This window comes from Electrona antarctica, assembly GCF_951216825.1.
Source record: "Electrona antarctica genome assembly, chromosome: 24".
Taxonomy (NCBI): Eukaryota; Metazoa; Chordata; class Actinopteri; order Myctophiformes; family Myctophidae; genus Electrona; species Electrona antarctica.
This window is the reverse complement of record NC_136803.1, coordinates 20,739,794-20,764,021: the sequence shown is the minus strand read 5'-3', so window position 1 is coordinate 20,764,021 and position 24,228 is coordinate 20,739,794. Positions and strand designations below refer to the sequence as shown.

The window sequence follows — 24,228 nt, the reverse complement described above, 5'->3', positions numbered from 1 at the left end:
TACAAAAAAAAGAGGTTCTTACAGTTGGAGGCCATCGATATTGTCCTTTTCTTTTTGCTGAGGTTTGCGTGATCTGCGCAAAAGGACAGTTAACCCATTTTGGGCGGGAACCCCTTTTGGTGTTTTAAACATTGTTATAATTTAGCTATTGAAAAATAGCAGATCTACAAGCTCATAGCGCGCCACCGAGTGGCGCGCTATGAGCTTGTAGGTCTGCTATTTTTGAAAAATCGTGAAAATATTTATTTCAGAAAACTGGAGGATTTAGAAGGATTTTTTAAAATGTTGAGGTCAGGCCTAAATGGGTCAAATGATAAGGGACAATATCGGTGGCACCCAACTGTACATGAATATAATCAAACATAATCAACGTGACGTACCACCTCGAAGCAGGTGGCCAGCTTGAGCAGCAGGCGTCCGTACTCGTGGAGGTGTCGCACCGGGAGGTGGAAGAGCGCCGCCAGCAGGTCGGCGATGGGCGCGCACTCCTCGCTGCTTTCTGCCAACTTCAGGAGCAGCTCAGGACTCTTCCCAAAGAAATCTCTGTATGCCAATGGTGGAGGGGGGAGGGGGAGGGAGAAAGAGAGAGAGAGAGAGAGAGAGAGAGAGAGAGAGAGAGAGAGGGGAGATGTAGACCAATTTGAAACCCCACCCTGACAAGCACTTGGAATCGTAGGCATTACTTTTAGTTTGTTTAGGTGTCGAAAGCTTGTAAGTAAGCCTTGCCGAGCCATGAGGCCCATAGGAGCCCATCTCCTGTTTCTGTAGCATGAGGCAGCTTGATGTACAAGTACACCCCCTGGACATGATTTACAAGTACACTCCCTGGTCATGACGTTAGTATGTCGCAGGGACTAGCCCCCAATCCAACCCTTGATGCTGAGTGCCAAGCAGGGAGGCACTGGGTCCCATTTTTGGGAGTCTTTGGTATGACACGGCCAGGAATCGAACCCCCGATCTCCCAGTCCCAGGGCGGACACTCTAACCACAAGGCCACTGCTTGTAGATCAGCTATTATTACATTGTTTTCCTCTTTCTTAGGAAATATTTATACAATTTGGTAGAAAAGAAAAAGGTCTTAAAAATGTGCATATACCCTGTTTACATTTGATTGTATGCTGGTTTGTTTACTGTTGAGTGAGAAAACAACGTTGCACATTATGGGAGGTCAGGGAACCCCTTTTTGTAACCATACCTTTCAAGACGGGAACCCATTTTGGTACAATAAAGTAAATAAGTAGAAGTATATAGCAACATAAATGTATTTTTTTATAAATATTTGAAGTTTTTCAGAAAAAACTGTGTGTGTGTGTGTGTGTGTGTGTGTGTGTGTGTGTGTGCGCGTGTGTGTGTGTGTGTGTGTACACTCACAGTGAAGGCTTGGTTAGCGTGTGAAACCCTCCCATCACCTGGAAGTTGCCCACTGCGTTGCAATACCTTGGAAAGAGAGACGGAAGAATTCTGATGATGAACAGTAAAATAATGTTTTACACCAAGCATTCTGGCGTTTATTAAGCCATGTTTTCCATGCGTTTCCCAGGATTTGATACACTACGTTTGTGTGACTGTGTGTGTGCTCTTTGAACTGGCAGAGATCAAAGAACATACCACGGTAGCCTGTCAATTTGAGTAACATCATTGTGTATTCTACATGACGTCATGATGAATCACACAATCACAAACATGTCTGTTGAGTTGTCAAATAAAACAACATTAATTAAACTTAACAACTTTCCCTGAAAATGTCTTGGCCATGCCACTCTGAACAGACTGCTGAATAGCACAGGGATGTCCAGACTCAGAGCCTTGCCTGGGAAGGTGCTTCTAGGATCAGTTGGAATGTAGGCTTACCATACCACCGACCTCATGCCACGTCGGTGGCATGAGGGGCGGCGGTGGCTCAGGGGTAGAGTTTCCGGATGGTAACCGCAAGGTCGCCAGTTCGAACCTGGGCTCCCCCAGAGTTAGTGTCGAAGTGTCCTTGAGCAAGACACTGAACCCCTAATTACACCTGATGTGCTGGTTGGTGCCTTGCATGGTTTCTGCCGCCATCAGTGTATGAATGTGTGTGTGAATGGGTGAATGTAATGCACAATCTATGGATCTATCCTATAATGAGGAACATATATAGCGCCTTGGATAAAGGCGCTATATAAATGCATGTCGATTACTGATTGATAAGAATCCCACAACACAAGCTTTGTGCGAAGCTTGTGCCTCTGGATCAATAATAAGCAACAGAACTCTGACTTATGCACTTTTATCCAATGGGCTGCTGTTGTGAGAAATGTTGCGTGCACATCGGGGGTTGATTTTGACAGCACATTTTTATTTTGTTTTAGTCGTAACGCAACACCCGAGCGCAACCAAACATATAATTACTTAGTTCTACTGGATCTCTCCTCCACTAGTCACTCCCTAACATTTTAGCCTAGTTGTCAATATATATAGTTTTAGTCATCATCAATCAGTTTTTATTTTATTTTTTCATCTGTGAAAAGAAGGTGCACGTGATCATTTGCCATCCTCTCTGCAACACCTACTCGTGGTAGGCATCCATGAAGATGGAGGCGTGGTCCAACATGAGCAGGCCCTTGACATCGCGGCCGCGCCGGAGGTTGGCGGTGAGGCTGGCAGAGTGCTGGCCCGTCAGGTGGCACAGGAGGCCCAGTCTGGACGCCAGGGTCTGGAGGAGGCCGAGCAGCGTGGGACCCAGGGCCACGCTCAGGTTCTCTGCAGAGAAAACGCCTAAGGACACTCAAAACACTGCTTTAGATTGGAGTCGTTCACCCAAAAGATGACTCATTTTCGACTACATCAATTACAGTTATTACCAAACCCATGAAGCATGGAATTCATGGAGATTTCTTTTCTTCGTTTTTGTCGCATTCCTAAGCCAATCATTTGATGGTAGAGTCGACTATTGACTGATGACCCGGTCACCGAATTATAAATGGTAAATTTATACATACAGGTTGGTGCGAGCAATTAGGCGTTCAGTAGCCTCGGAAACCCAGACGTTTTTATTTCCAGGGAGAAAAAAAAGTCTGGGACCGAGTCCACTCGGCATAGAGTAGCGCAAACGTCGGTCACTCTCTGCTGATTTCTGATCGTCTGCACCTTTGTTAAATTGACGCACACACGCACACCCATACACACACACTTTCTCTGTCGCTCTAATTAATTAGTCTCATGTCACACAGCTGTGTCTAGATTCTCCCAGCGGATCCTGCCGGGAGCTGCCTATGCCATAGAAAGCATAGGTGGACCCCAGGCTAGGCGTTCAGTGTCCTGCTCAAGGACACTGAATGGAACCCGGAACCTTCGATTTCAAGATGGCCACTCTACCTCCTGAGCCACTGCCGGCCCAATTTTTGTCTCGGGAATGCGACAAATGGAAAACTGGCCACATTCAGCACTCAAAGTCTCTGCCTCCGTCACTGTGTGCCGCTCACCAAGGTCCAGCAGGGGGCGTAGTATGTGCATCTTGATGCTGCAGAGCTTGCAGTAGAACTTCCTCTCCGACGAGGCCAGCTCGTGGAGGCTGGCGATGAAGCCCATGACGTTGCGGTCCGACAGCACCACGCACCGCTGCCCGCCTGCGAACACGCCACTTACATAGCCCAGCTACACACACACACACAAACACACAAACACACACACACACACACACACACACACACACACACACAAATAAATGTAGACATTTCTCTGTTGGAACACTTCAGCCGAGTCATGAAGTCACTTCACAAGCACTCAACAGCTTTAGAATAAATGTCTTAATACTGTACACCGAGTCAACTACTGTACCTTTGACAGGCCTGTTGTCCTATTGGATCAAATTCCCTTCTCTCCTCTGTCCCTCCTACACTGTCTCCCTCTCAGCTTTACTAGCATTTGTCCCTGCCTCCTACACCATCTCCCCCTCTCTATAGTCCTGTCCCTCCTTCACGTTTCCATCTCAACTACCTTCTGTCCGTCTCTGCTACACCTTCTCCCTCTCAGCTTTCCTTTGATTGAATGATTACTTTATTATTAACAGTTTGCATGGACAGGCACAGGGAAGTACAGTACAACACAAGGTCTGCTAAAAGGATGAAACCAAGAAAGCCTTTCGGCTTGTTTCCATTGGTGTCCTTGTGTACTCAATTAATCGAAAACATGAACGATAAACAAAAATATACAGCAATATGCAAAAACATCATATAAACCAGTAGGGAACAAAGGAAAAAAAAAAATATTTACAGTAACCAACTTGGGACAAACCAACGCCTACCGTCTGTCTTACATCTGTCTCCGCTAGACCTCTCACTTTCCTACTGTCTTATAGTTTTTCCTTCCCGATACCGATTCCGATAACTTGCAACAACTCTGCCGTCTTGTCCCCTCTCTCTTCCTTACGTTCATACAGAAGGGCAGAAGGACCGGCTGCTGAGTGTAGCTCCCGGCCTGCTCCTCCTCCTCCTCCTCGTCTCTCTCCTGAGGGTCCGGGGGCTGCTCCCTGGCCTCGCCCTCCTTCACCTGCTGCCCGCTGTAGTAGAGGATGGGCTGCATGCAGTCTCCGTCGGCCAGGAGCAGGGTGTGCTTGTCCCCTGCCGCGATGTCCCACACCCTGATACCTTCCGACAGCTGAGGATGGACGGAGAGCGGAAGCAGATCCAATTAGTGGACGGACAGAGAGAGTTATTGTGACTTTATTCACTCTGGGGGGCAGTGGGGGCCTGGTGGCCAGATTGATGACTGAAATAATTGTCTTTCCTAACAGAGAGCAGCGGGTTGGAATAGAATAGAACAGTGGTTGTCAAAAATATATTTTCCTATATAATATCACTGAACAGTATTCTGCCCTACAAAGCCAACGTGCAGCAACCACGGAGAAGATTTTTCTACTGATTTGAAAGTATTTCATCTGGTCAGCAAAATGAGATACATTTGCAGTAAAAGTGATATTAAACTACCATAGTTATATATCTGCTCTTGAGGTAATTGTTTATCCCCCAAAATCACAAAGGCTAATTTGGTAGTGCTGTCGCCTCACAGCTAGAAGGTCCAGGGTTCGATTCCCGCTGGGGACATGCCCACAGGGCATGTTCTCTCCTCCGCGTCATCAGTGCCCATACCCGAGGCGGGGTTGGCGAAAGGGCCCCTAGGGTAGGTACCCTCACAAAAAACATGCAGTAATCCTAGTCTCTAAACTACCTCCCCCTGGCCAGCCGGGTGTCTGATGGAGGGGAAAGGAACTGGTCGGAATAACGTGTTCCTTCCACGTGCTACTGTACGTCCGGCCGGGGAAACTCTCCCCTGTCAGGTGAAAAGAAGCAGCTTGGACTACTCATGCATAGAAGGAAGCATTAGGTCAGTCTGCTGCGGGTTGCAAAAATTGTGGGATACATTTTTTTAAAGGCTAATTTGACCTTTGGGATACACAAATTAGTCGTTGTGTCCAAAAACATAGTTACTGCACTTTGGCTCTCTATAGGGCAGTGTGGGTGGGAGAGATTGTGGGTTCTCTTTTTTCCCCCTTTGGTTGTTGTCATGAGAATGCACATTGCACATTTCAAAAAAATACCTTTGTTTTATTTGCAAGGACCCCCATAACTCTGAGAGTGCACACATGTCCATTTGGTTTCATTTGTTCACTCTCAGAGTCACAAGGAAGGAACCCCTACTTTGAGAACCACTGGACTTGAATTGTTTCCGAACAACGGTGACGAAAAATAATAGCGTTAAAATGAGAAAGGGACATCGAGGTTTCTGACCTTAGCGAGGCGGGGAATGGTGCTGGGAGACTCCATGTGTCCCAGCTGTCCTGAGCTGTTGCTGCCCCACGAGAACACCTGCAGGGCGCACACACACACACACACACACACACACACACACACAGTCCAAAATTCTTAGAATCCTTGTCACTGGAAGTTGCTCCAGATGAAGCCGCGAGCAAAACATTAACAAGAGTTAACTTGAGGGCGAACTAACCTGAGACTGTGCGGTCAGAGCCAGGGAGTGGTGAGCCCCCGCGGACACACGCACCACCTCCTTGTTGCTGAGACTCTTGATGCACAGCGGCTGGAGCCTAAAACACAGGACATACTGTCATTCCTGATACACCTCTCTGTTGTTGACTTAACACATTGAGAGCCCACGCAAAACTGCCCAAAATCACTTTCACCTAGAAAATCCATTCACATTTTTTATAATTCAGCTGACTGTGGAGACACATGCTGGAACTTTTTACTTTGAAATGTTTTATAGTTTCTGAGTTATTTAATTTAAACGCCAAATGCATTCTCAATGGTGAAAACACAAACTTTGGCACCACGTGTGATTTTTTTTTAATAAAAAAAAAATATATATATATATATATATTTTTCAAAGACGTCCACAGACGTCTTGGGCTATGCACGTGCGGTAATACCCAAGACGTCCACAGACGTTTTGGGCACAAAATGTGTTAATATATGTTCTGTTGTTGACTTATATGTTCAATGAACTACAATCAATCCTGATGCACCTCTGTTGTTGACTTATATGTTCAATGAACTACAATCTCAATCCTGATACACCTCTCTGTTGTTGACTTATATGTTCAATGAACTACAATCTCAATCCTGATACACCTCTGTTGTTGACTTATATGTTCAATGAACTACAATCAATCCTGATGCACCTCTGTTGTTGACTTATATGTTCAATGAACTACAATCAATCCTGATGCACCTCTATTGTTGACTTATATGTTCAATGAACTACAATCAATCCTGATGCACCCCTGTTGTTGACTTATATGTTCAATGAACTACAATCATCCTGATGCACCTCTGTTGTTGACGTATATGCAAAAGGACATAACTACTAGCGCAGTGGTTCTCAAACCTTTTCCCCGTTTGTGCCAGGGACCCCCACAGAAGAGAAGGTTTACGTGAATATTTTTCACGTAAATATTTTCAAAAATATCAGATATGCAAGCTCGCCACGTGGCACGAAGTGACGCGCTGCATGGGAGTTTGTAGATGTGCTGTTTTTGAATCACCAACGTATAAAAGTCACACTAAGAAGAATGCTGTTTCATCCCTGAGAGCGTAAACCTTTTGCCCAAAGTGGTCTGTTTAGAGACTCTCAAGAGATGTACAGAGTAGAATAAATGACAGAGAGACACAACGCAGCTCAGGCGGTTTAGTTTAGATCGATTTAGTCCACTTTAGTTCAAAATTGAGTTGCATCTAATTCAGTTTAGTTTGCCTTTAAAAAAGGAACACACGTCTCGGTTACAGCCCAAAAAACTGCCGCACAGAATCACAGGGCTTCTTCTCACTACAGAGTAGACTACCATGATAATTATATGATATTACACCAAAAGAACAGTTCCAGTCAAGCACGTTTTTGTGATTATCTACATTAGACGCACTGCTTTGAAGGAAACGTTCTACTTAGCGAAAGCTTGAAGCATGACATATCATGGCTACATCGCTGCTCTTTCAAAGATTCACAACAGAATCAATGTAATTTAATTTTAATGCAACGTCAGCGTGCCTTCATCCCTCATTGGGTGACCTCAGAAAAGTTCACTGTTCAGTGACAACATCTAAAATTGAATCTTAAAGCCAATGAACAGAATAAGTTCCCACCAGTGTTGTTTTTTTGCGGGGCGCTAGACCCTCCTATGCCTAGCTTTGTGTGTACCAAATTTGTGATGATTTGATTGGCTGAGCACAGAATGTGATGTATGATGATACGAGCGCCCCTCACTTCACACGAGTGTGATTTATTTTCTTTTTTTTGCCCATTGATAAAGAGCAGAAAGGTGGGGTGTTAAGTGAAGGGTGCTCTTATCATCATACATCATCATTGGCTGCCATTTCACGTTGGAGGGGCTAGCGCCCCTCAAAGATGTGTGTGTGTGTGTGTGTGTGTGTGTGTGTGTGTGTGTGTGTGTGTGTGTGTGTGTGTGTGTGTGTGTGTGTGTGTGCCCCCTACCTGGGCAGGTTGTCTCCATGCCCCAGCTGGCCGTCTTCGCCCTGACCCCAGCTCCACACCTCGGTCTGCAGGGAGGGCAGCACCTCCTGCCCCTGGGGCAGCCCCTCCGCTGCCCCCAGTGGGGTGAGGGCCACTGCACGCACCCTGGGACGGATGGCCTTCCGCAGGAGACGCGGTGACACTGTGGAGGGGGAGAGCAGGCACACTCAGAGAGGGGCACGCTTGTTGAATACGGATACATTATTATTATTTATTTATACATTTATTCAACAGGGACAATACAAAAAAAACAAAACAATGTGTAAATGTTATGAAAATCACACCCGTGTGAAGTGAGGGACGCTCTTATCATCGTACATCATCATGTATCATCTCATACTGGCCAATCAGAATGCCTGTCACCACATATTTACGTCATATTTGACATCATTTGACATAATTTCTCCCTTCATTGTCGATGGCAAATATGAGACGTGTGGGGACAAGATGACATACATTTTCCCTTCAATGTCAATGGCATTTAATGTTTGTGTTGCAGACATTTTGTGGGGACAAAAGCTGTATATAGGAGGGGCTAGCACACTCCCTTGAGTCCTTGCCAATGTGCACGCCGAGATTGAAGTTGATCATACATGTGACCAAATTTGACTGAGGGACTGCCATTGGATTTTTTTGATTTTTTGTTGTTTCGTGTCATATGAAAGCAGGGAATCATAGCTTCAAATTGACATATTGGTTGTTCAGTTTGACCCACCAGTTTTGGAGATATGGCTTATAGAGTAATGTCTTGCAGAAAACAGCGAGTTGAGAAAACAGGCTTGAAAGGTTCACTTCAGTGGTCTCTAACATTATACCTAGCTACATGTTTAAGCATTTATTTCATATTTACATGTCGAATTCAGCTCTGACATTTATTTCAGACATGCTCAGACATGAAAAAAAGTTTTTCTCCTCTGGTGAAAAGCTGAAATTTGCGCGATGGCAGGCTCTCAGTCAAATCTGGTCACATATACTGTATGGGCATAGTGCGTCGGATCTAGATCGGATTAAGGATGGCGAACATGTTTCGCCAACCTTGGTGTTTTAAGCATTATGTTATACTTTAGAAAAAAGCAGATCTACAAGCTACGAGCTTACAGTGGTAAGGTTTTTCTCCAGTATGGATTAGCTGATGTTTCTTCAGTTTACCTGACTCAGTGAAACCCTTGTCACACAGTTTACAGTGGTATGGTTTTTCTCCTGTGTGGATACGCTGGTGTTTCTTCAGTTGACCTGACTCAGTGAAACTCTTGTCACACAGTTTACAGTGGTATGGTTTTTCTCCAGTGTGGAGACGCAGGTGTGTCTTAAGACTATCTAACCGGCTGAAACTCTTATCACACTGTTTACAGTGGTATGGTTTTTCTCCAGTATGGATTCGCTGATGTTTCTTCAGTTCACCTGACTCAGTGAAACCCTTGTCACACAGTTTACAGTGGTATGGTTTTTCTCCAGTGTGGATACGCTGGTGTGTCTTCAGATGACCTGACTCAGTGAAACTCTTATCACACTGTTTACAGTGGTATGGTTTTTCTCCAGTATGGATTCGCTGATGTTTCTTCAGTTTACCTGACTCAGTGAAACCCTTGTCACACTGTTTACAGTGGTATGGTTTTTCTCCAGTGTGGAGACGCAGGTGTGTCTTAAGATTATGTAACTGACTGAAACTCTTGTCACACTGTTTACAGTGGTAAGGTTTTTCTCCAGTATGGCTTCGCTGGTGTCTCTTCAGTTGACCTGACTCAGTGAAACCCTTGTCACACTGTTTACAGATGTGCGCTTTCTGTCCTGCGTAGCTCTGCTGATTTGTCTTCACTTCTCTTGCCGGAGCTAAATTCATGGTAAACTGCTGGTCACTGTAATTAGATGTGGGTTCATCTGTGTCTCTTTGTTTCTGGCTGGTTACAGAGCTGTACATTTTCTGTTCATTCCTCAGTGTTTGGCAGTAAAGGACATTGTTGTGGCTCCTCTCCACGGGTTCATGGAGGAAGGTGGAGGCACATGAACACTCGGAGCAGGATACCCGAGTCTGGAAACATTGGGCCTCACTCCTTCCTTCCATCATCAAATGCGGCTATAGGTTCCTCTGTTGGGGTTGGGACAATATGTCTTTTATACTGTAACACTCTCTCCCTCTTCGCCGTGCCTCTCCTCGCTCACTCGTGCTGCGTCTCAGGAAACTCGTTCAAGATAAACCTCTTTAATTAACACTGAGATAAAGTGAGAGTCTAAAGACAACTCACACTTATGTACTGTAGGCTGACCAGGAGCTGAGGTCTGACATCACACACACAACATAAACTGTTGCAGTGCAAACATAGAAATGCAGATTTGTGCAGGCTGTTCATTTTTGAGAGATTTACCTACACTATGATAGTTGTTTGAGCGGTGCCTAACCGCTCCAATGACTGGCCGTGTCTGTCTCTCTGTCTGTGATACAAACAGCTGCAATACCGCTGGGTGACCTAAAGTGGCACTGTTGAGCAGCCTAAAAGGGCCATTCACACTGAGCACTATAACTGTGACTACAGCCAGCCAGCGGTGTTGTTGAGCAGCCTGCACCGCTCAGTTCACACGGGTGTGATTTTTACTTGCGCAAGCAGAGCGCACAAGTAAGGTGGTCGTGCTGTCTTTTTTATGCGTACGCCTGTGGTATTTATACTGATTTTGAGAGTGACATAATGAAGATATGTATCAATGTCGGGGTATAACTAACTGGCTTTCGATGGTGACGTAATAAAGATATGTTTCAATGTCGGGTGGATTAAAGGTAATGTCTCTATGTATACATGTATGTAATCTGAAACATATCTTTATTACGTCACCATCAAAAGCCAGTTATATCGCGATACATATCTTCTACGTCACATTCAAAACCAGTATATATACCACGGCATACGCATAAAAAACCCCAGCCGACCACAGTACTTTTTTTATAGTACTTTTCAACCTACAACTTACATATACGTACATACATACGTTACCTGTTAGCTAACCAATATTGAAACATATCGTAATTACGTCACCATTGATGGCCAGTTGACAGTCGACAGTACTTGCACGCTCTGCTTGCTCACTAGTTTAGGAATGGCCTACTTGTGTGCAACGCGCAAGTAGGCACTCGACAGAGTGCAGTTCTAGTTATGTCTGTGTCTATTGTATGCACATACTGTACTGTATATGGAGTTCTTTTTCAGGCTTGCCCAAATATGGAGTCTATGCAGATGTCTACAAGGCTTCATGGGGTGTGAATTTGATAGAAAGTCATTTTTTGGATGAACTACTCCTTTTAAAAGCATTTCATACTATATTTTTTGTGGGGCGAAAGCCCGATCTTATGTACAGCTTTGTGTGTGTGTGTGTGTGTGTGTGTTAATGTGATGATTTGATTGGCAGTATGAGCACGGGATATGCTCAGCTGATTGGCCGAGCACAGAATGTGATGTATGATGATGTATGGCCCCTCACTTCACACGAGTGTGATTTTTGAGTGGTGCAACCACTCCAAGCAACAGCAATGTCCCTATGTCCCTATGTCCTACCCTATGTCCCGATGTTTAGAGTACCAATAGGGGGTGCTGTTGCACCATTCGCTTCAGACTGGTCTGATTTCTAACTATAGGTGTAGTGTTCAACTTGGATATTGCAATATACAAGTTTTAGTCAGTAAAGACAAACAAAAAATAGATTTTAACGTAGAGAAACAAAATTGATGGGGCATTAAAAAAAATAATCAAGACAGGGTATAGTAACGGCATGGCTTCCATGTGGATCTCGGACATGATGTGTCCAGTCGATCAATCAGTTATCTTTATACATGTGTCTTATCTAGGATGTACAGTATAAAGGTCTGTACAGACGGGGAGCGAGTGACGCAGGCGTTGTCCTCTGGATCAGCGACAGGTCTGTCGCTAATGCGTAGCGTTAAAAAAACCTCGCCACAGTCCAGGTCTAGTCAGCCGCGGGCGTGTGCACGAAACGAGCACGCGGTGCGACAGTTTCACGGGACCACGCCCGCTTGCGAAATCTATCGCTCCACTGTACTGCACTGTACCAAAATAAACTAGGCGTGTCAGTCACTGCCCGTCTGAAAAGGCCTTAACTCCAAATGTGTGCCTGATCTGACCATCCTAAAATTAAAGTTATAAAGGTGTAAAATAAAAAATTGTGTTGGCAGCCTACATCCTTGGCCAATTAGAGCAACGCACAAGACCTTTTGTGCTCGACACCTTTGTGCTGAAAAAGGTCTGTGCCAAAGCCGCACCATACTGACATGGCTTGCGTTGTGCAAGTGTGGTGTGATGATCTGTCATTTGTCAAAACCAACAATTGCTTGACAAGGACAATCTCTGTGTAAGAGATTCTAACAATACAACAATAAAACAATAAAAAGGAAAGCTCCTGTAGCCTGACCATGTGTCTTCAGTCCAGTGTGGTATACAAAAAACAGGGTCTAAAAATGGCATGTCACCATTCATTTACTTAAAAAGAAATCACACTTGTGTGAAGCGAAAGGCGCCCACGGAATTTATATCGCCCACATGACGTCTCACGCCGTCGATGCTCGTCTAACTGCTGCCCTGAAGCAACATAAAAAGTCCATAGACCTGGCTGCCATTTGATTTACGTCATAAGTGCTCTAAACAAACAATAAAAAGTCCATAGATCTGGCTGCCATTCCATTTACGTCAGAAGTGCTCTAAACAAACAATAAAAAGTCCATAGCCTTGGCTGCCATTTGACGTAATCTTCAAAAGCCATGCATTGAAAGGGCTAGCGGCTAGCTCCAAAAAGTTAAATATTCTGCTGTACAAAGACAATATGGTGGGGGAAAAAAAGATGATTATTGATTATTCTGCAGTACATAGTTCAGTAATCGCTTCAAATTCAGAAATTGCTTTTTCCGGTAGACTGGATGGTATGGCTTCGTTCAACTCGCGGGTGGTGGGGGGTCTTGACAAGGATCTACATTCCTCCCCTCAGCCGCAGCACTAGGTGGAGAGTGGACTCCTTCTGGATGTTGTAGTCGGAGAGAGTGCGGCCATCCTCCAATTGTTTACCGGCGAAGATCAACCTCTGCTGGTCGGGGGGAATGCCTTCTTTGTCCTGGATCTTGGCCTTGACATTGTCGATGGTATCACTCGGCTCAACCTCCAAAGTGATGGTCTTGCCGGTTAGGGTCTTGACAAAGATCTGCATGATCTGCACAACTTGAATTGCTACCGTGAAGTGCTAGAAAGTATCTATTTCCTCTGAAATTAATCTCACAGCCGCCAAAGTATTACTATGAATGATTGAGTGATGTGGACAATTTGCCTAATATAGGCTACCAACTTGATGAGGTCATTGCTTACATCATCAGCCTTGCCCAAATATGGAATTACAGTTACAGCCCATATAACGTTTTCACACAGTGTATAGGAATCATACATATAGAGGCGTATCATTCTATATAAACAGGTGTATATTCTATTAACCCTTTGACCTATGTATGCTTCAATTTGTTTCTCTGACTGAGTGTATTCATGTGGTCCCAGCACTGTGTCCTTTGTGTGACATGTGGTTTCCATCTGAACCAGTACAGTGTTGCAACACCACAGATATTCTGATTACTCCCTCAAGATCAGAACTGGTTGGGTGGGGAATATGGTATGATGCTTTTGTGCGGTACGATAACTTGTTGTCATGTCAAGTCGACCTTTTGGCAGTATCCAAATGTTCTGGCAGTATCCAAATGTTCTGGAAGGTTCTGAGAAAAGGATGACTAATGTGTTTTGGTAGAAACTTGGGAAAGGCTACGGAATATTCGTGTGCCGGCTCGGTATCGGTGATATTGTGAAATCATCTGTTTTCGTGTTGTGAAATCATCCTCTATATAATCTGAGGGCAGCCAAAGTGAAGGGAGCTAATATGCCAGACTAACAACCGAGGAACAAGTGCGACTCTACTTCTGTACGGTTCATCGGCTGCTTGCACAGCTATTCTTTTTGGATTCATCGTTGTACTTTACTTTTGGACTTATTCTCATTTTTGTATTATCTTCAAATAAACCTTTTAATTAGACCTAATTGCTTTGCCTCATTATCTACTGGAATATTGACAAACATCAATAACAGCTTGTACCATCTACCCACAAGAAGGCAATTTAATATATGGAATGAAAACACAATCAAACATGGTGGTACCTCCTCTCCTCTGCATACAGGCAGTGTGCACAAGAGATGTGATGCTGCTCGGTTCGGGTGCATGTGTTTGGTCCGACGTACTAACAGTCCTACAGTCATGAGTCTGACACCCTACCCAAACCACAACCCTAAACCTAACCTCACAGGAAGCCACTGGTTAGTTTTAACCTGCCGCGCCGCGCATGTCGGGAGCCACGGGAAAGTTTTAAACCGCAGCACGGGTTAGTTGTAACCGGCAGTGTATGTCGGGAGCAACGGTGTTGTCCAACTAATGCCTGTCAAACTGTCAGTATGTCTAACAAACGTATGCACCCCGCTTGGTTCAATGGTTTGCAAGATTATCCCTCGACAAACAGACAAAGTCGTGTGGCTTCGATGTGGATCTCGGACGTCTATGACGACATCAGTCATCTGATGTCAGTTACCGTGACGTCTGGGTTTCCGAGGCTACCGTGACATTGGCACTGTGATGTCAGTCATATATCGTTTAACCACTGGAACCCAAGCGCCAGTCTGTTCGCCCGAACATTAAGGCCAACATAGCCGATCTACAAGCTCACAACATGTAGTAAGTATATATAGGGTTTAAGTGGTATTATGTTGAGCCACGTTCGTACCAAAGCAAATTGTTGGAACCACATGGTGTAGAGTTTTATCGATTCTGTGTCTATCGATCTCTCTTGGCCTCAGTCTCTCCGTCCCACTACTGTTGCTAAAGCATTCTATGCAGTGATCCGCCAATCAATCAATCCCAATATGTGTTATATTTAGAGTTTCTCTCTCTCGTCATCTTGCCATCGCACTCTCTCTCATGCCTCTGTTCCCTACGCAAAGGGCAGTTTAACAACGTTACAAGGACAAATATTGGCCTGCATTCCTCTAAGGCTCAGTACTTCTAATCAGACTAGGACAAAGGCCACCATTGAGTCAAGAGCTGCTAGGCCCGCGTACCGCAGTGCGCTGCGAATGCTTGGCGCGTGCATGCAGCGGCCCACAGAGACTTTGTTTGGAACACAACACGGATGTGTGCATTTACTGTACAATGGTGGCAATGCTGACAGGCCTTGATGTGAGTGCTGTATATAAGCTGGAATGGCGAAGCTGGGAGGTTGATAGTTACCAGGGCTGCACAATGATTCACAAACGTATATCGATATACTGTACATGTCAATTTTTTTCAAGGGTATGGAGGGTCATCCTGCTCAGGCTTGTCCCACATTAGCATCCTCATGTAAAAAAGATTCCCTCTTCCTAGAAGATTCCTAGATCTACTAGATGTATTGATTAACCACTTAAGCCATACAATAATTATATTCTAATCTGCAAGCTCACAATGCATGATTCATGCGACATGCTGCGAGCTTACATATTATATAATTACATAATGAATAGGGATAGTGGTTACCTTTTGCATACTGGATAGAAGAAAAGTTCTATTAACCATTACAACGGAAAACTGCAATAGAATTTTCTTGAAATCCATACTGTGCAGCCCTAGTGACTGTGTGTGCACACACACACACACACACACACACACACACACACACACACACACACACACACACACACACACACACACACACACACACACACACACACACACACACACACACACACACACACACACACACACACACACACACACACACACACACACACACACACACACACACACACAGACCCATCCACAGACAGCCACGTGCTGGCGGAACACAGGCGTACTTACGCAGCAGCGCGGTATAGGAGGATGATAAGAGTTGAACAGCGTATCTACCCTGAGAGAGGAGTCCTGGCAGAGAGAGCCGGCGCCTCAGGCCCTCGGCCTCCTCCTCGCGGATGTCCCCCGTGCTGGAGCTCTTCTTGGCCTGCATGGAGTCCTCCAGAAGCACGCGCTCCTCTCCCGGCCCGGGGACGGCCCCCGAGAGACTGAGAGCCCCTGGAGAGAGTCTGAACACACACACGCTCTCATTGAGACCTGGAACTCATCTGTGTCACTTTAGCGTTTAACCACATTAACCAGTATTTTATAATTTAGCTATTGAAAAATAGCAGATATACAAGCTTATGGTGCAGCACCAATGCCACACTGCCAATGCCATATACTATATTATAAGTTTTTAACTCAAATATTTGCTTATGGGGGGTCCCTGGAACAAAATATTTTCAGATGGGGGTCCGCTGCCAAATACATATCATTGTGGGGGTCCTTGACATGAAATAGTTTGAGAACCACTGACATAGGTTTAGAAGACAATTTGTGGAATCTGGTTTCAGGTCTCAATGGGTTCTATCTAATAAGGGTCCACTTGGTTACCAACTCTCCGTCATGTCGGATAAGCGTGCGTGGTGAAGGTATAAATCAGTACAGAAAATAATTCCTTACCCGTCTGCCCATCCCGGCATCCCTAACCCTCCCCCGGGCACTGCCCCCGTGGAAGGCAGGTAGAAATTCATCATCTTTTTCAGGGACAGGGCCTCGTAGGTCGAGGCCACCCGCTCGCCCACGGCCGAGGCACACGACGTCACCAGGCTGTTGAGGGCAGAGGTGGTGGTGGTGGCGGCGGCCTGCAAATCCAGTCAAAACAAGCAGTGTTCATTCCTGTAAACTGAAACTGTGACGAAAAATGTTCGTCGACTGCCTTTTTCACTGATGAAAACGAAATAAGAACTAAGCTATGATGACTACTAAAACTAAGACACAATTTATTTGTGCCACCGTACCGACTGGGCACGGTGGCACAGTCGGTAGTGCTGTCGCCTCACAGCTAGAAGGTCATGGGTTCGATTCCCGCTGGGGACGCTGGGGCCATGTTCTCTCCTCCGCGTCATCAGCGCCCATACCCGAGGCGGGGTTGGTAAAAGGGTCTTTCTGTGTGGAGTTTGCATGTTCTCCCCGTGTCCCCTAGGGTAGGTACCCTCACAAAAAACATGCAGTAATGGTCTCTAAAACTACCTCCCCCTGGCCAGCCGGGGCGCCTGATGGAGGGGTCGGAATAACGTGTTCCTTCCACGCACTACGTCCGGCCGGGGAAACTCTCCCCTGTCAGGTGAAAAGAAGCAGCTTGGACTACTCATGCATAGAAGGAAGCATGAGGTCAGTCCGCTGCCCCCCCAGGTTGGCAGAGGAAGTGTAGTGCCCAGGATTACATTAGATAATTGACACTGGGTGAAAAAAACGGGCTGAAAAAACAAACAAATAAAAAATAGACTAAAATGTTAGGGAGGGGCTAGTGGAGAAGAGATCTGCAATGTGTTGTGAGCTTGTAGATTTTCAGCAACCAAGTGTAAAGTCAACGCCATCAAGGCCTGCCAAAATAACGTTTTATAGACAAAATCAACTGTAGATTTAGACCACAAAAATCGTATAATATTTAAGTTGATTAAAACTATTCAGATTACTAAAATATGACTAAAACTAAATGAAAATATTTTAAAAATTTGCTGTCAAAATGTACACTGGTCAAAAGCCAACTCGACCCGACAATGCTGATGATAATCATTCTTTGGCAAATGAAAACAGAATCCAGCTAATTTGAGCTAAAACAGTTACCAATGTGAAAACGACAAAACACAGTGAGAAAATAAATGATGCAAGATGGTCAAGCTTCCAGATGACTAACCTGTAAAGAGTGCGACTTTGCAGTCTGCTCCATGAGAGTGTGGTCTGACAACTTCCGCAGATAGTCGTTGACAGCCTGCTCATCTGGATAGGGCGAGTTCTTGCCCGGGGCACTAGCAGCAGCACCGTCCGCGGACTGAGCGCAGTCTACCTGGGCGGGATGTTCAGGCAGCTCTCCGTTGGCCATCGCCGACTCCCCTTTCTCTGGGCCCTGGGGGCGGGAGTTGTCGCAGGCCAGTTCGGTACCATGCGCCAGGGTAGAAGAGGAGGCGGTGGGAGCCGCAGGAGTTGACGACGTGGAGGTGTGGGAGGAGAGGATGGGCTCTGACGGCGAGCTTCTGAGTCCCTGGGCGGAGGCGGCGGGCGCCTGCAGCTTCCCATCTCCGCTGGCTATCTCCACGCCGAGGGGACAGTAGTGATTGTCGGAGATGATGACGTGATCCTCTTTGTCCGTCATGGTGTACAGCAGCTGGTGACACTGTCCGCACTTGTCCTGTGGGGGGTGGAGGGGCTCGCCGGCGCCCGTGCAGCGCACGAGCGCCAGGCTGTGAGAGGCGCCGCACGACACCTGCAGGACGTACCTGCCCGCCAGGTGCTCCACCTTCTGCGGCCTCCCGACGGGGAAGGATGAGGCGGCGACCAGGCCCAGCTGGCACCCGCTGCCCCAGGCCCACACCTCGTGCTGGGCGGAGAGCGCCAGGGTGTGCCGGCCCCCACAGGCCAGCTCCAGGACGGGGACGGTGTTCAGCGGTGGGGCGCAGGTCGTGTCCGAGTCCAACAGGGCGACGGGGGTGGGGTTGGGGACGGTGCTGAGCCCCGCCAGGCCGCACTGCCCAGACGAGTTGTCCCCCCACATGTGGACACCCCCATCCTCCGTCACCGCACCACTGTGGAGGTCCCCGGCCGCTATTGCGACCACGCGCTGCCCGCTGAGCGCACTCTCCAGAACCGGCGTTGTTGGCTCGTGCGCTTGGCTCTGTTTCCAGGGCAACTGGCCGAAGCTGTACACCTGGCCTCCTGTCCGGTAACAAGACAATCATTAGGGATAAAAAAAAATCACACCCGTGTGAAGTGAGTGGTGCAGCTCTGTGTGTGTGTGTGTGTGTGGGGGGGGGGGGTGAAAAACAACCATGCTGGTTTCGTGCTCAGACGCACCCAGCCAGCCAGCTACCCAGCCAGCAAGCCAGCCAGCCACCCACACACACACATAGCTCCGTAAGGGAGTGGTTGCACCACTCAAAAAAAGTATTATGACACTAATTCTCACAGCAAGCAAAAGAATGCCAGTAGTCTACTCACATAAGCGTCCTCCAGGTACTTTTATGTATATATGCACAGTGCCTATATAAATACAAATACCTGTGCTGGCTTTCTTCTCCTTTCATTTAACTTACGAGCGTGGGAAAGTACGCTGTAGTTTAATGTAGAGGTTTATACACTGAATAAGGGCACTATAAAATGACGTGTTACCACATGCAGAGAACTATAAGCTGTCCAGTGACAGTAAGGTATACAGTATACATGATTTCCATAGTCAAAACTCCATTCTATTTGAAAGCTGTTGATATATCACTTAGCTTTAGTGACAGTTAAACAGTTATTAGTTACATACCGGTAGTTACCAATCAAAATGTTATTCAAGGAAAGCATATAGGGCTGCAGGCAGGCATCTCCATATAAAACTTGTTTCTCCATATTTGAACTCTGCAATGAGTGACGCATATTAAACATCTTACCTTCCACCAACAGGACCCCATGCCGAGTGCCCAGGGCTGCCTGGAGGACAGGCCGTGAGAGAAGCAGTCTCTCTGGGGTGAGGCTGTAGGAGTAACCCCTCCAGGAGTAGAGCAGGCCTCGCTCCCCGGAGCTGTCCTCCTCAGAGCTGGGAAGAAGAGGCGTTTAGTGACGGACTCATTGTGACAGAGAGATAGACGCACGCATGCGCGGGCGCACACGTGTCCGAAGGTTCAGCAACACAAAGTTGTAATACCATGGGGAACAGATGTCACTGAAGTTAGTGCAAAGTTAGCTTTAAGTGGAAGTGGTATGGGACATGAAACTAACTTTATCCGCAAGTCAAAATGCCGGGTGAAAAGTTAAAAACGCTGACTATTTATTTATCAGTGCACCTCCATTGATGAACTCACATGCATTTGGCATGTATCATCATAGCTTAACACATTTTGTGCCCAAGACGTCTGTGGACGTCCTTGGTATTACCGCACGTGCATAGCCCAAGACGTCTGTGGACGTCTTTGAAAAAAAAAATATATATATATATATATTTTTTTTTTTTATTAAAAAAAATCAAAAAAAATCAAAACAATTATTATTATTTTTTTTGGATACATGGTGCCAAAGTTTGTGTTTTCGCCATTGAGAATGCATTTGGCGTTTAAATTAAATAACTCCGAAACTATAAAACATTTCAAAGTAAAAAGTTCCAGCATGTGTCTCCACAGTCAGCTGAATTATAAAAAATGTGAATGGATTTTCTAGGTGAAAGTGATTTTGGGCAGTTTTGCGTGGGCTCTCAATGTGTTTAAAAAGAACAATATGTTCCAAGGCAAATGAAGAAAATCCCTGAAGCATTGCAAGAGAACAAGTGTTGAGCAACAGTCTATCTGAGGGCTAAGTCACATGGTGATCACATCACATCTATTTAGCACAGTAGAAGAAACATATTTATAATCCATGGTGGAAAGTACTGGAACTAAGTTGGAACTACTTAATTACAATTTTGGTATTTCTTGGAGGAATCTCTACTTTCTTTAGTATTTTGAATTTCCAATACTTCTACTCGGATGCAAATATTGCACTTTTACTCCACTACATATATTTTAAAACTTGAGTTACTAGCTACTTTGTAGATTTTTGATTATTATTATTACAAAACATACATTAACCACTTACATTAGCCATATACATTTCAGCCATTTGAAAATAGCCAAGCTACACTACAAGCTCACAATTGGCTATTTTCTAAAGATTTTATACATTTGAAAACTTGTGAAATGGTAGTGTGAGTACTTTCACTTTTGGAAATGTAAGTACATTTTGATGCCAATACTTTTGTACTTTTGCAGTACATTTTCAATTCCGGACATTTACTTGTAAAACTTGTATTTCTACATTTCAGTGTTAATACTTTTACTTAAATGATGTTTAAAGTGTGGAAAAAGTACTGACATTTCGTGAGTACTTTTTCCACCACTGTTTATAAGCCTCTTTAAAGGAAGGAGAAGGGGGTCCACATACCTCTTTCTCTGGCTTTCCATCACTGGGGTCTATTCGTCAACATCTCAACATCGATGATGACACTTGCCTCGTCGCCTGCCTCCCGAATATATTCCTAAATGTCAACCTATATAACGATCGAAGAGAAGAAGACATTAATCTATTGACTTTGCAGAGTCACTGCCAACATCTGGTCCGTCTGTAGTGTCTATAGTGTCTACAAGGCATTTCATAGGTAAACAGGTTTTAAGCTTATGTTGACAGACACACTCACTTCTTGTTTACTTAGCATAGTGCCCCCGGTGGGGTTGTAACTGCAAAGCAATCAAAAACAAAAATGGGATGTCAAGAATGTCAAGAAAGTCATGTCTCTTGGTCATAAGCAAGCCAGCCACCAGTGTACAAACTGGCTGACTGATTCTTCTTGTTTAGGAGTATGTTATGTCTTATGTGCTGGGACTTTTATATAATAATAATAATATATAATACCAGAATAAATCACAATTCAAGGTAAAGATCTGTTTTATATGTGTACTTGTTAGGCTACTAACCAGAATATGGCCCCTAAGGTAGTGTAATATGGCAAGATTAACCACAAGAAATAGCAGCAATTTCACTAGAAAATACACCTCCCTGTCCCTTACTCTGATTTAGGCACATCTCAAGGGGGGCATGTTTGCACTGCTATGCCCTAGCCCCCCTACATATATCTCTGTAAAGTACCCTAAACAACACATACCTATACCTAAATATATAAATCACCACAGGACGGTGACTATGCAGGTTGTGTCCAGATGAGTAAGGCTGGGACCGAGGGTACCATCCATCCATCCATCCATCCATCCACCCACCCACGTATCCACCCTCTCTCTTACATTACCAGGCAGACACACTGTTGTGTGTGTACTATTTACAAGCTCTGCTTTGAGCTAACGTTAGCTATGGCTAATAATCGTTTTAGTCACGCCACAGGTGTTGGATCATAAGACGAGATAAAGAAGCTACAGACAATCTTGTTCTCTGTTTCCACTCACCGCTCCTCTGCTCGCAGATTGATTCCCGTCAACAAGATGTGTGTGTAGAGTGCATGTGTGTGTGTGTGTGTGCTACAGTAGTGTGTACTTGGTTAGATGTTTAGTCATCTACTGTCTGAGTGAGGGCTGCTGCTGTGTTGTTGTGACAGAGCATAGGGTATTTTTTTTGTCCCTGCACAAGACATCCTCCTGTTCAAGTTTGGATACAGAAAATAACCGATCTACAAGCTCACAACGCGGTTCTTTGCGCCCCATTGTGAGCTTGTAGATCGGCTATTTTCACATGTATTATTATTATTCATATATGGACTTTTTGGAAAATAAATTAGGATTTTATTTGGCCCTAAATCTATGGTGGCAAAAACGTACCTTATGCGCGGAACAACGGAAAACGAGAGGACTCAAAATGGGAAAGTCGAAGATGTGTCATGTCATAGGCCCGTTAATGTATTTGCAATTTTGCATATTGAGTTTGCATACATTAAACGGGTCAAAACATGTCCCAATCTCCAGAACAGTCTATGACGAACCCGCTCCATATCTTACAGCTGGTGACCGTACGTGTTGTATGTTGATATTGTTGATATGACACACAACAACGAAATAACGTCGAGTTATTAGTCAAATAGCCTGAAATAGGCTTATGTATGTTACAGCGCGAGCGTTATTAATTGGCGGCAAGGACCAGGTGTGACGTTATTTTGATGGGTAAGCAATGATATGTTTCTGCTTTGTCATGGTTTTATAGCCTGCATTATTTACCTTCACCACTTTATTATTTGAGTTTAGTCCGTATATAAGAGTTTCATTTCTTAATTTGATAAGGTTAAAGGTGTAAAACCAACCAAATGAACAAAATGTAGCCTATTCCAGTCTATGATGAACATTTTGTTAACCAAGGTTATTGGAGCCACCTGCTGTTCAAGACCATAATTGTGCTTGATAGGCCTACTTTGCAAAGTTGCTTTGAATAAGTTTATTTTATTTAGGTCTATTTGACAGCAAAAACAACTTAACAAGTAGCCCAGCTGTACCATATCAAGTTATTAAAATATGAGACCGTTGTTGCATCATGTACTGTCAACTGTAGTCAAGGCTAATTAATTTGTGAAGTTTGTGATAATGTGAACCCTGTCCCATGGTCCCTTCTATACAAATATTGACACAATAAAGAAATACTCAAATTCAAATACCGTAAGCACATGTAAGAGTTATAATCAAGACAAATACCCCCAAAAAACAACAGCATTCCCCAAATTGTATAAAAACAGTAGGTTCTTACTTTGTTCCTCTTCAAATCGTGTATTATTAATTTATTTAGAACAAATTTATTTAAACTGCATTTCTTTCCGGCAGGAGATGGAGATGTCAGAATGCTGATGACATGCAGATTCAAATCTATCAGGATGGATGCAGTACAATTGGCAAGGTAAACACAATGTCTCACTAGTGCCCCCAGGAGCTAACACACACACTGTGACACACACACACACACACACACACACTGCAGCATTGGAAAACACTCCGGGGCTCTCCGACCTTTTCAAAACATACCAGCACCAGCCTCATGTCGGCTCAGTCTCACCCTATTGGCCGGTGACTATTCTCTGTCACTGCTCATTGGTCCAGTCACAGGCAACAGAGGGACGGGAGGGATGGGACGGGGGTTACAGAGATAAGGGAGGGTGGGAGTAATATAATCATGAGAGGAGAGAGTGAAAGAAAAACAGAGAGAGAGAGGGAGGGAGGGGGAGAGTGATAGAGAGGGGAAGAGAGCAACAGTGAGCCTAATAGAGCAGAAAAGAACAGCTTCAGGCGAAAGGACAAAGAGGATAAAGACATTGAAAGGAGGAGAGACTCTAGCAAGCATCCCTGCCTCTTCTCATGTGCCCTACAGCTTGTTGATGATGAGACGAGGAGGAGGAGGAGGCAGAAACTGGCGGGAGTGTTGCTGATGCTGCTGATGCTGCCGCCGTGTTGTTCAACTGAGTCCCGTTAGACGCCAACAACACAGACGCACGCGGACCCTGCTCTCTGCTGCGCACAGTCACCAGCCACGGGACGCGGGGGAGTCGTTCGGGGGGTTTCAGACATGCAGAACCTGCGCCACGCAGCCACGGAGGCTTTCCACCGACTGGGT

At 45.2% G+C, this 24,228-nt stretch overlaps 2 protein-coding genes across 3 annotated transcripts in view; one reads left to right on the top strand and one right to left on the bottom strand.

Moving 5' to 3' along the window:
- als2b (alsin Rho guanine nucleotide exchange factor ALS2 b) overlaps positions 1-22,191 on the bottom strand; it is a 50,876-nt gene extending 28,685 nt beyond the window's left edge. The window contains exons 1-14 of one of the 2 annotated variants that reach the window (XM_079495672.1): positions 22,089-22,191; positions 21,076-21,181; positions 19,554-19,699; positions 17,819-18,834; positions 16,582-16,763; positions 15,973-16,145; positions 7,975-8,155; positions 5,977-6,073; positions 5,760-5,837; positions 4,402-4,629; positions 3,456-3,627; positions 2,544-2,748; positions 1,372-1,437; positions 381-543 (exon numbers count right to left, since the gene is read on the bottom strand). In XM_079495672.1, the coding sequence (XP_079351798.1) occupies positions 381-543; positions 1,372-1,437; positions 2,544-2,748; positions 3,456-3,627; positions 4,402-4,629; positions 5,760-5,837; positions 5,977-6,073; positions 7,975-8,155; positions 15,973-16,145; positions 16,582-16,763; positions 17,819-18,834; positions 19,554-19,699; positions 21,076-21,095 (2,727 nt within the window). In that variant the 5' untranslated portion in view covers positions 21,096-21,181; positions 22,089-22,191. The remainder of the gene's footprint in view (positions 1-380; positions 544-1,371; positions 1,438-2,543; positions 2,749-3,455; positions 3,628-4,401; positions 4,630-5,759; positions 5,838-5,976; positions 6,074-7,974; positions 8,156-15,972; positions 16,146-16,581; positions 16,764-17,818; positions 18,835-19,553; positions 19,700-21,075; positions 21,182-22,088) is intronic. The other variant, XM_079495673.1, reaches the window with a different exon arrangement.
- Positions 22,192-23,443: 1,252 nt separating this feature from the next.
- Positions 23,444-24,228, top strand: part of cdk15 (cyclin-dependent kinase 15) — an 82,410-nt gene continuing 81,625 nt past the window's right edge. Inside the window, exons 1-2 of the mRNA XM_079495623.1 lie at positions 23,444-23,517; positions 23,986-24,226. Coding sequence (XP_079351749.1) covers positions 24,181-24,226 — 46 coding nt within the window. The 5' untranslated portion in view covers positions 23,444-23,517; positions 23,986-24,180. The remainder of the gene's footprint in view (positions 23,518-23,985; positions 24,227-24,228) is intronic.